Raw genomic sequence first — 10,730 nt, 5'->3', positions numbered from 1 at the left:
CAATTATAAGATAGTTGTATATATACGTATGATAATTAATTACTTATTTTATTTTACTAAATATGTATAAATTAGTGATGTTGCAATTTGGGTTAGTGTCGGTTGTGATGCTTTTAAATGTCTTCCACAGATTTCATGAGTATTTGTTACTTTCTTTCATTGTTGTCTTATTATGGTTCCACATAATTTAAATTATTTTTAAATACTGCAATTAAAAGGTTTATAAAAAAGATTTATAATTTATTTTTGTTTGATTTGCGAGATATAAAAAATAAAAGTTAAATGAAGTTTGTCGTGGTTGCAGAAGATTAATAGTTATATAGTTTATCTATAGAAGTATTAATTGTAGCCGTGCATAATAATGTTTTTGAAGAATAAATTGAAAAGTTAAAAAAAGAAAAAAAAAGAGTTGAAGTAGGAGAAGAGAAGAGGTTATAAATTGAATATTCAAAGGACATCTAAAAGGCAGCAATTCAAGGTGTTGTTCATTCAAAGTTCTCCAAATTCCAGTCTCCGCGAGACTCCAACGTAAGAAAGAAACATGGAAGAAAAAAATCATTATTCCATGCCCATGGCTTCCAACGAAGCTTCACCGTAAGTACTCACTCTTTCTTAATTTTTCCAAAAGGAAAATTAAAACAACAAAGTAGAATAATCAAAACCTCAAACTTTCCGAGAAAAGTCGAACCAATTCAGTCCCATGATTTACCCGTGACAGGTTCGAGTCCCGTCAGATGCTCGCCACGTTCGTCTCCTCCACGCCGCTGCTCTCAAACTCATGGCGCCTCTGCACCCAGGCCAACGCCACCCCCTTCCGCACCTTCCTCGTTGACCGTGTCGGCGCCTCCGTCTATGTCGCCTTCTCCGGCGTCCAGATGCCCGCCGCCTCCGACCCCAACTGGAGGGACTTGGTGGCGCTCGAAAGCATCGGCGGCGTCCCCCTGTTTTCGCCCCGGCGGAGTAAGGAGGCGGAGGAGCCCGTCATGGTTCACGCCGCCATGTTCAATCTCTTCCTTTCCCTTTTCAAGTCTTTCCAAAACCAGGTTCGTTTTCATCTTTTCAATTCACACTTGTTTCAATTGAAGATCAACTCTCACATAACTTGGATGAACACACACGAACTCGTTTCAGTGCTTTTTATACCTTATTTATATCAATCTTAATTAATTGAAGTTTTATCTGTAACAGTATGTGAAAAATTTCTTCCTTCCCTCTCCAATTTGCTGAAGAATATTTTGTATTGCTCTGTTAATTACCTGTTGAAACTGTCAACTGTTTTCTTTCATTTTTATTTTATTTATGAAAAATAGAGGCATGGGGTGTCACTCTTCCCCAGTAACTTTGATCTTTAGCACAAGAAAACAAAAAACTTGTATTGAAATTTTGTGAACTATAATTTTGGCTGAGTATGTTGTTTACGGTAATTTTTTGAGTTAATTAGCTTGCATCAGTTATGTAAATGTTATGTGCACGTGTTGAGTTTTGATGTATCATTTATTATTATTTAGTATGCTTCTCTTATTGCCATGGTTTTACGACATAGTTTTTGGGGATGGTACTTTTGCCTCATCAATTGATAGAACAGATAAAGAGAAAAAAAAAAGAGTGAATAGAACAGATAAAGAGAAAAAAAAGAGTGAATAATAATAACTAATAAAAAAATCCATAAAAAGGGAAAAGGTTGAAAGGGACACTTATTTGGTACATGAACCCGATCATGCATTCCATCGAGTTTTCAGACTTTCTTTGTCAGAGTTTTTTAGTGAAAAGATGAGAATGAATGAATGAATGAATGAATGAATGAATGAAGGCTGAGAGAAAAGGGAAAACATAAGGGGAAGTTACATGTTGAAATACTATTAACTAATTTCATTTATTAAAATTTCAATTTAAAAGAGATAAAAGATACCTTATTAATTTAATGAAAATTAAGGGTTGTAAAATTTGGCAAATAATACCGAGATAGTTACCACTGAGATTTTGGCTAATCTTAGAATAATTTATAAACATTAATTTTTATTACCATGGTTGTTATAAGCATGAATTTTTATTATTATTCAAACATTAAATTTCCTCTTCATTATTTTTAAGTCGTTGGTATATGCTAATAATATTCCCACTCCCGAAGTACCATGTACGTTTTTTCTTGTAAATATTGATTAGTTTCTAAATTCCATTGCATTCAGTAGTCCCTTTTATCTATTTTTGTTAAGAAATTTTATGCAAATATCAAAAAAAGAAGCAAAGTAGATGTCTGCAATGTGAACGGTGCCCTACAACCTCATATTCTCTGACATGGGTCCCACCAATCAGCAATTATTTTATCCAACCAAGGCTAACAACCAAGCCGCCTTGATCAGTGCCTCAAACATTTAATGTTATGACAAAAATAAAACATTCTAGAAATAAAGGGTTTAATTTAAGATTGTAATATTAAAGTTGCGTCCATCACCAAGCAATGTTTGATGGTTGACTTTTACTTTTTAGTAACAGTTGCGTCCATCACCAAAAGATGAGTGTGGGTTCGATTTTCAGAGTAAAATAACAAAGTAAAACTCCCATTTTGCTCGTTCAATGCCTTGATCATTATTATAGAAGGGCTTTTGTTAATGGACAAATATCTATGACAAAGCAATTTGTCTTCATCAAATGATATCCGTACAGATCATTTTTATATCTTCAGGTAGCATTTTATTTGAAAAAACAGTGTATGTATACTGTTGAAAGGTCTTTAAAAATAAAAAAAAGCGTGAAAATATTCTCTCTGAATCTGACACGTGTCTTGGTGAATTGGGTAGGTTAAATCCAACTTTTCTTACCATCACAGAGCAGGATAATTAAGTTATTCCCCTCCCATCAACTTTCTACTTTTATGCCAAAGTCGGGGGCCCAAGAAAACAAGACTCGAATCTTGACTCTACCATACCCCATGGCACCTACCAATTTGAACAGAAATTCAATTTTGGAAGTGATCTTTTTACATACACAGAAATTGCGTTCAATGACCGTCACTTCAAGTCGTGCCATGCTTTTTAATTACATGATTTATCACTTTATGGCTAAATTTTTTATACCTTTTCTTTTTCTTTTTCTTTTTCTGTGTACATACTATACTACTAGATGAAGTTCAAATCCTAAGTTATTATTCATCACTAATTTGAAAATCTTTCAAGGCCATTTAAATTTTTGTTCTTCAAACTTATTTCCCCAGAATCTTATTCATATTCTTAACTAACTGCTAAAATTTAACGTTGCAACTCAGATGTTGGAAATAGTGGGAAACAAAGAGACTAAATCAGTTGTGATCACTGGACATTCCATTGGAGGAGCCACTGCCTCTTTGTGCACTCTTTGGCTTCTGTCTTACCTACAATCCATCTCTTCCTCTGTGTCAATATTGTGCATCACTTATGGGGCACCGTTGCTTGGGAACGAGTCCTTTTCTCAAAGCATTTTCAGAGAAAGATGGGGTGGCAACTTCTGCCACGTGGTGTCAAAGCATGACATAATGCCTAGGTTGCTCTTTGCCCCCATAATCTTTCTCACAACTCAGCTAAATTCCCTGCTGCAGTTTTGGCACTTTTCCATGACCTCAGACGATCTTGGAAAGCTTGCAAATCAAATATCAGAAAAAGAGAAAGCTAACTTGTTCACTGCTGTGATGGATTACTTGGAAGCAGCATCACAAGAGGGAGAAACATCAGTGCCTATTGTGTTTCACCCTTTTGGGAACTACTTTTTTGTCACAGAAGAAGGAGCAGTGTGTGTGGATAGTCCGGCTGCAATCATAAAGATGATGCACCTGATGCTAGCTACTAGTTCTCCAGTTAGAAGTATTGAAGACCATCTGCAGTATGGATATTATGTTAATAAATTGTCTTCACAGACATTGAATCAGGGAATTTCCATGCAGAGGAACATTCCTGACTCCAGCTATGAAGCAGGGCTTGAATTGGCCATCCAGTCTTCTGGCATAGCAAACCAGGTAATTGCAATATCTTTTATAGATGATATGTAAAATGATTCCTGTGTGTACCTAACATTTAAAGCTTTTCGGTTCATAGATTCAGATTCTATATGATTCAGTGCTAGGTGGGACTAAACATTATCACATTAACAAAAAAGATTAAATGATTTTCTTACAAAGTCTCTGTGAAGTTGGAGATTTAAGTGATTATGGCTTACAATTTAAAAAACTAAAAAGGGAGGGTTTACTCTATTGGAAAAATCAGCGTCTATGATTTTTGCAGTGCCTTCTGATTACATAGTTGTATTGGTCACGCAGGAATATTTTCCCTGAACAAGTTATACTGTTATGTAACCAACAGGAATCAGCAATTACATCCGCCAAGGAATGTCTGAAGAAAACAAGGAGAATGGGTCCTTCACCAAATCTGAATGCAGCAACCTTAGCAGTTAGCTTATCCAAGGTGGTACCTCTTAGAGCGCAAATAGAATGGTACAAGAATTGGTGCGAAGAGCAAGACTACCAAATGGGTTACTACGACTCGTTTAAAAGAAGGGACTCTACCAGTTCCAGAAGGGACATGAAAATCAACATTAACCGTTGCAAGCTTGCAAGGTTTTGGGACGACGTTATTGACATGTTGGAAAGAGGTGAGCTGCCTCATGACTTTGACAAGAGAGCCAAGTGGGTCAATGCTTCACACTTCTATAAACTATTGGTTGAGCCACTAGACATTGCTGAGTATTATGGGAAAGGGAAGCATAGAAACAAGGGGCATCATTACATGCAGCATGGTAGAGAGAAAAGATATAAGATTTTTGATAGGTGGTGGAAGAACAGAACTGTTACTACTGCTGCAGAAGAAAACAAGGAGAGGAGCAAGTTTGCGAGTCTTACCCAAGATTCATGCTTTTGGGCTAGAGTGGAAGAAGCAAGGGACTGGTTGAATTGTGTTAGAAGCGAGAGTGATGCTAACAAGTTGGCTCAATTGTGGGATAAAATTGAAAGTTTTGAGAAGTATGCCATAAATTTAGTAGAAAATAAAGAGGTTTCTAGTGATGTTCTCTTTAAGAATTCAAGTTACAGTATATGGGTGGAGGATTTAAGAGAACTGAAACAACTGAAAGTAAAGGTGCAAAGGCTTCCTCATCAGTTTACTGGTCTTCTAGATGGGGAAGTAGTTCCTTAGTAGGTGATTTGGAATCAATAAGCTTCACTCACTGTAATTGTACTATGTAGTATAAGAACTGTGCTACCTTCTGCAAAATAACTCGTTTTGCTGTTGAGTTATGACTTTTTTTTGTTGCATTAGGATTTCACTTGAATGCATATAGTTTCCATTGATATATTATGAATGGAGAAGATGAATTTATCATTGTATTTCACTAATGTAAATCTGCTTTCTTTTCTGCCATCAAGCCTTCAATCCAAACTCTCCCATGTTAACTCCTAGATAAAAAGAAAAGAAGCAAATTTGTGCAGAAATGGCTTAGTTGCCATGAAAGTTGAAAAAGCCACACAAAAATTAAAACTTCATTCAATTTATATATAATATAAAGTTTGTTGTGTGGCCGTTAGTATATGTTTGCCGAGAAAAAGATTATATATAGGAAAAATTATAATTGTATTTTTTAAATAATAATAAAAATCTTTATGCAAAAGACAAAACTAGTATTTTTTAAAAAAAGGTTTATTACAAATATGTGGATCATATTAATTAAGTAATAGTATTAGAAAAAAATACATAATAAGTAAAATTCGATACTCGAGAAATCACGACCTGGTCAAAGAACAAAGACCGAAATTTATTATATGAGTTGATGAATTATTTATACATGTCAATTATTGATAAACCATAAAATCATACTAATAAAATTCAACTTTTGAATAAAATATGTATTATCTGGTCATTTCGTAAGCTAAGTGCAAGGGGTTTTATTAATTGCAATTTTGTTGGGTGTGGAATATACATTGCAAATACAATTTATCACCTTTCAAAATTTTCAAAATTACTCTCTATTCTGGATTTTCAATTCTCGAATTCATAAAATACACTTTGAAAATAAAAATCTCATTCCAGAAAAATAAATTTGGAATGCAAAAAACACATTTGAAAAAAGAAAATTCAGAACACAAAATCTGGAAATGCATTTTGAATTTTTTTCTGCAAAATTTAGAAATGTTTTTTAAAAATTCAAATATGAAAATATATCCCGGGAAAGGGGTTCGAGAAGTATTTTTTTATCCGCACCTACCTTAAAATGAAAGGTCATTTTCAGCATTTTCCAAAAGAATTTTCATCATTTTACTGAAAAATCGGATGTTATGTTTTTTACATTATATTATGCTGGAATAATTGATACAAAAAAACTAAAGATATATTCATTGATAATATTTTTGTTGTTCAATTATGTTATGATAATTTTCATTCTTTACATGATATTATGTTGATACAGAAATATAAGTGTGATAAAATTCCCCAAAAACTCAATAAATAGAGGAATGCTCCCACGAAGTAAGGCATTCGTATATTCTTATACATATAAAACTCATATATTTTATGCTTTTACTAACTTAAGGCAAAGAATGTTCTCCAGGTGGAGTCCCCTCATCATTTTGTGACTTCCAACATCAAAAGTTGCAGTTCATAAAAGAATTATTTCGGAGACACCTTGGATCATCCGGACTCATCTGGAGAGAACATATATCAATAACATATATTTCAAAATCTGCTAACATAATATATGTCAGAAAAAGAAGTAATGTAACAGATAATTGTATAACGAAGTAACCATACTAAGTAGTCATATGAAAATGATGTAATATGTTTCACAATAGTAATTGACATCACAGTACATTGGTTGCAGAACATACTAGCAGATATAGGTAACATTTTTCATATCCAGATATTTAAACATATTTCCACCTCATTTTAATTTTCACTATTCTGTTGATCCTTGTACTACTAAATGTAACATTGTTTGTCGGTAAAGATACTATGCAATAACAACTGTCAATTAATGTAATGTAAAATCTACAATAGCAAAAAAAGTGTTATATTATATGCCTATAAGGAAGGTGAGGAATCTTAGAAAACTTACAAGTTCTAGAATATCAGAATTCCCATTTCTTTATCAGTCACTAATTATACAAAAAAGAGAGCTTACAATTAGAGCAGTGCCAACTAACCACATTTCTTGTTTTCCAGAATCACGAATAAACTTTGTTTTTCACTAAGGTCCATAATCATACTAGCTTCTCTATATGTTAACCATAAGAAAGGTTTCTGCAACTAGTTTTATTGAAGTTGCCTAACTGAATAGTGACACTCATTAGAGAAACAAAAATACAGTGAATTTATGTAAATCGTACTAGCTTCTCTATATGTTAACCATAAGAAAGGTTTCTGCAACTAGTTTTATTGAGTTGCCTAACTGAATAGTGACACTCATTAGAGAAACAAAAATACAGTGAATTTATGTTAAGACTTCAAATAACACGACCAAAAATGTTCCAAATCCCAACTAACAGGAATTGTTTGTCACCAGTCCATACGTCATTATAACTGAAACTTATGTGCTAAATACTTCTTCACAGCAAGATAAAATACTGATATACATCAAAGTTGTTGAAAGTAATCATGTAAATAGGTGTGACATCTATTAATCTACATGAAACAATGAATATCTTTTATCAATATCTAGCTATAAAACATCATGAAGCAAGGGGGGAGTTGAAATATAAAAGCAAACTGACATGTGAGGGTAAAGTCAAACCTTGGTGAAGGTGAGGAAGTGGAAGCACTAGGAAAGCCTGTAAACACGTTTGAGTACGACTTTGTCAAATAAGAAAAATTGTTAATGGGAGGCAGAGAGGGTACTCTCTCTCCTTTCTTCAAAAGTTCTTGCAGGTGGAGTCTCTGCAAAGTCAAGACAGACATAGTGTCCTTCCAAACAAAGGCAAGGACACCATTTTCAAATATAAAGAGGGAACCGGGCTTTGATCCAGGGTATCTGAATCCATAACCATTTGAAATACCCTCTCCTGTGAAAGCATGTGTGATATCAGTATTGGAGCCACAGGGAAAGGAATCATATGAAGGCTGATTGATATCCACTATGAACATTGCTGAACCATTAGGATGCAAGACATAGTGAGTACCTTCCAATATTTTTGTTGCAATAAGAAGCTTTTGTTCTTGGGACTCTTCATAAGAGAGCAGAAGAAAGAATAGAGCCTTTCCCGGCTTGTCTTGAGAAGGTTTTCCAGGAGGCCAACCAAAAGTTCCTCCCCACAAACCCGCATAAATTTGGTCCGCTGAGGGAACTTGTAAGGGCATCTTGAAAAGTGCAAACCAATTATCAGGCATGTTTGGCCATGCACGGTAAGTAGATAATTTTACAGTTGATGCCTTTAATGTTAGCCCTATTGTATCACTTGATCTAAGAAAATCTTCAAGCCGCGCATGCTTTGTCTCACGTCTTGAAGTAAACTTCTCCAAAATCGCATGACTTTCATTAACTGAACTTGATTTTCTAAGGATCTGTTTAAAGCCACCCCAGAAATATCCACCAAGACTTTTCTTCTTGGTGCATTGTATGTGACCTTTCTCCTTGTTCAACAGATTAGAGAAATCCTTGGACCAGTTACAACTCTTTCTTATGTCATCCTGCTCTGATTGCAATGGACCGTCTGCCCCTTTAGAACTTTCCTCATTGTCAATTCGGCTACTAACAAGGCTGCACATTTCACAAAGGATTGCTCTTCTTTCCTTCAAAAGCACCAAATTTTTGTGAAAGTTGTCACAGTCATCTCTCATCGCAGGAAACAATGGTCCATCGTCCATACCAGGAACCTCTTGTCGAACTAGGCCGATGGTGACCTCAAGCAACCTTTTTCTATCACTAAAAGCCAACTTGTTGAAAGGAACTATTGCCTCAGCATTTCCACCCTCTCTTTGCAACCTGGAGATCTCACTGTTTGACCTACAAACCCTCCCTGATATCATCGCACCCGAATCATGCAACAAAGCAGTAGTACTGCTGCTGCTACTGCTACTGCTACTACTACCATAATCTTGTACCCTACCTTCAATCTCAAGCAACAGCACATTGCAGGACTTATCTATATACTTGACCGAACCAGGATGAACATAGTCTGTCTCCTCTTCCCTTCCATGGAGAAAAAAGGTAGTTGAACCATCAAAATCACCAATAACTTCAAACACAGATGACCATTGGATAGGACCATCTTGAATCCCCAAATGACCAAGCTCCTGAGGAATTATCCGGCACCCGACAACCGAAACAAAACCAGGCATGACATAGACAAGGTTGCCAAGCTCAGGGTTCTGATGAACCCATATTCCAAGCAACGGTTTAACCCTCAAAAGGAAACGACAAAGAGCCTTGTAAGACGACACACCCTCCCTCCACTCAACAAGGTCCCCGTGGGGCACCACCCCCACCATGTCACACTGAGTGAGCCACACTTTTTCTGAAGATGCACAGGCATGGAGACTCTTGCAGCAGAGACTGAGATTGCAGACGTCTCTGGGCAAGAGGAACCGCAACACCATGGCAAACAAATCATCGGGTAGGCACAGGAGCAAGCTTGGATCAGAAGACATAACGGAATGGACCCAATTCAACCCAACTCAAATTTGATGGAAAAGAAATGAACTTTAAGCGCAAGAGTGAGCCACACACAGAAATTGTGAATCTCCCAACCCAAATGATCTTCAACTACTGAGTCTACGTCTACTAAATTTTGAATGATAGAGACGCATACCTACCTGAAATGAATTGGGTTGTTACGATGTGCGAAATTCTGAGATTGTGAAACGCGTTTTGTTGTGGAAAACAAACAGAGAATTCGAAGTGGGTGGAAGCAGAGAGATTAAGTGAGTCAAGTCAAACCACTTTAACTCAAATGTGCATAACACAACACAACACTGTATCCTTCTGACTACCGTGTCATCATAACAGAACACTAACTTTTGAACTTCTTTTCATTCTTCTTTCAATATTTTGGGGATAGCTTATTTGTGTTTTTTCCATTCATTTTCTAATCATTTTTAATATATTTTTTATTTTCAAAAAATCGTATGCCTAATATTGAAAATAATTTATTTTTCTATTTTCATAAATATTTTATTAAAGAAAATAAATTAAAAAGTATAAATAAAAGGACCGTTTGGGTGTATAATCCACGTAAAATATTTATTTTACATAACTAAATAGTATATTATTGTATAATATTTTTTTAAAATTATAAATTAAGGGATGTAAAATTTTAATCATCAGCTAATCATCATTATTGTATTGTATTTCTGCTTAACGTTTTTTATTTCACTTTTCAGATTTTTTTTTCTCTTGATATTATTTTTTCTACCAAGTCAATCATATTCTCACTTGATGGAATTAGCTCTCATATTTACTAAATCAATTGCACTTTTACTAATAATTCATTTTTCATTTTATAGATTGAAACATAGATTATTGTATTAAATGCTCATGTGAGTTTAAAAAATGTAAATACAGTAATGCATCACATGAATATAAAATGTGAGTTTAACCTCATCTTAATTTAATTCATTTTGTTTTATATTATATTTTCTCACACTCTTAACCTTTGTATTTGTATGATTTCTTTTAGAGTACTAAGATAGAATTTATGACAAATACAAAATCATTCTTTATAAATATATTTTTCTTTGTATAATTTATGTTATTTAAGATTACATATGCATGCAGGTATTTTT

At 34.7% G+C, this 10,730-nt stretch overlaps 2 protein-coding genes across 5 annotated transcripts; one reads left to right on the top strand and one right to left on the bottom strand.

Moving 5' to 3' along the window:
* The first annotated feature begins 355 nt into the window (after window positions 1–355).
* Window positions 356–5,347, top strand: LOC137812501 (lipase-like PAD4). The gene is made up of 4 exons (XM_068614499.1): window positions 356–594; window positions 719–1,043; window positions 3,263–3,985; window positions 4,329–5,347. The coding sequence occupies exons 1-4, from the start codon at window positions 542–544 to the stop codon at window positions 5,154–5,156; spliced, it is 1,929 nt and encodes a 642-aa protein (XP_068470600.1). The 5' UTR covers window positions 356–541; the 3' UTR covers window positions 5,157–5,347.
* Window positions 5,348–6,327: 980 nt separating this feature from the next.
* On the bottom strand, window positions 6,328–9,986 carry LOC137812499 (F-box protein At5g39450-like). Of its 4 annotated transcripts, none has more exons than XM_068614498.1 (3): window positions 8,129–9,949; window positions 7,744–8,011; window positions 6,328–6,658 (listed from the first exon to the last, which is right to left on the bottom strand). In XM_068614498.1, the coding sequence occupies exons 1-3, from the start codon at window positions 9,594–9,596 to the stop codon at window positions 6,655–6,657; spliced, it is 1,740 nt and encodes a 579-aa protein (XP_068470599.1). In that variant the 5' UTR covers window positions 9,597–9,949; the 3' UTR covers window positions 6,328–6,654. The 4 variants fall into 4 exon arrangements, with proteins under 4 accessions (XP_068470599.1, XP_068470598.1, XP_068470597.1 ...); XM_068614497.1 differs by having other exon boundaries at window positions 6,328–6,696; window positions 8,129–9,854; XM_068614496.1 differs by having other exon boundaries at window positions 7,744–9,986.
* Between the last annotated feature and the right edge of the window lie 744 nt (window positions 9,987–10,730).

The sequence above is a fragment of the Phaseolus vulgaris genome, chromosome 2, assembly GCF_000499845.2.
Source record: "Phaseolus vulgaris cultivar G19833 chromosome 2, P. vulgaris v2.0, whole genome shotgun sequence".
Classification (NCBI taxonomy): Eukaryota; Viridiplantae; Streptophyta; class Magnoliopsida; order Fabales; family Fabaceae; genus Phaseolus; species Phaseolus vulgaris.
The sequence above is the reverse complement of the archived record's forward strand: the minus strand, read 5'-3'. Positions and strand labels throughout refer to the sequence as shown.

Excerpts from the sequence above, each read along its gene's own strand:
- LOC137812501 (XM_068614499.1), top strand. The coding sequence starts at position 542 with ATGGAAGAAAAAAATCATTATTCCATGCCCATGGCTTCCAACGAAGCT. Across the intron at positions 1,044-3,262 it reads TCAAGTCTTTCCAAAACCAG|ATGTTGGAAATAGTGGGAAA; the intron begins GTTCGTTTTCAT and ends GTTGCAACTCAG. Across the intron at positions 3,986-4,328 it reads CTTCTGGCATAGCAAACCAG|GAATCAGCAATTACATCCGC; the intron begins GTAATTGCAATA and ends TGTAACCAACAG.
- LOC137812499 (XM_068614495.1), bottom strand. The coding sequence starts at position 9,596 with ATGTCTTCTGATCCAAGCTTGCTCCTGTGCCTACCCGATGATTTGTTT.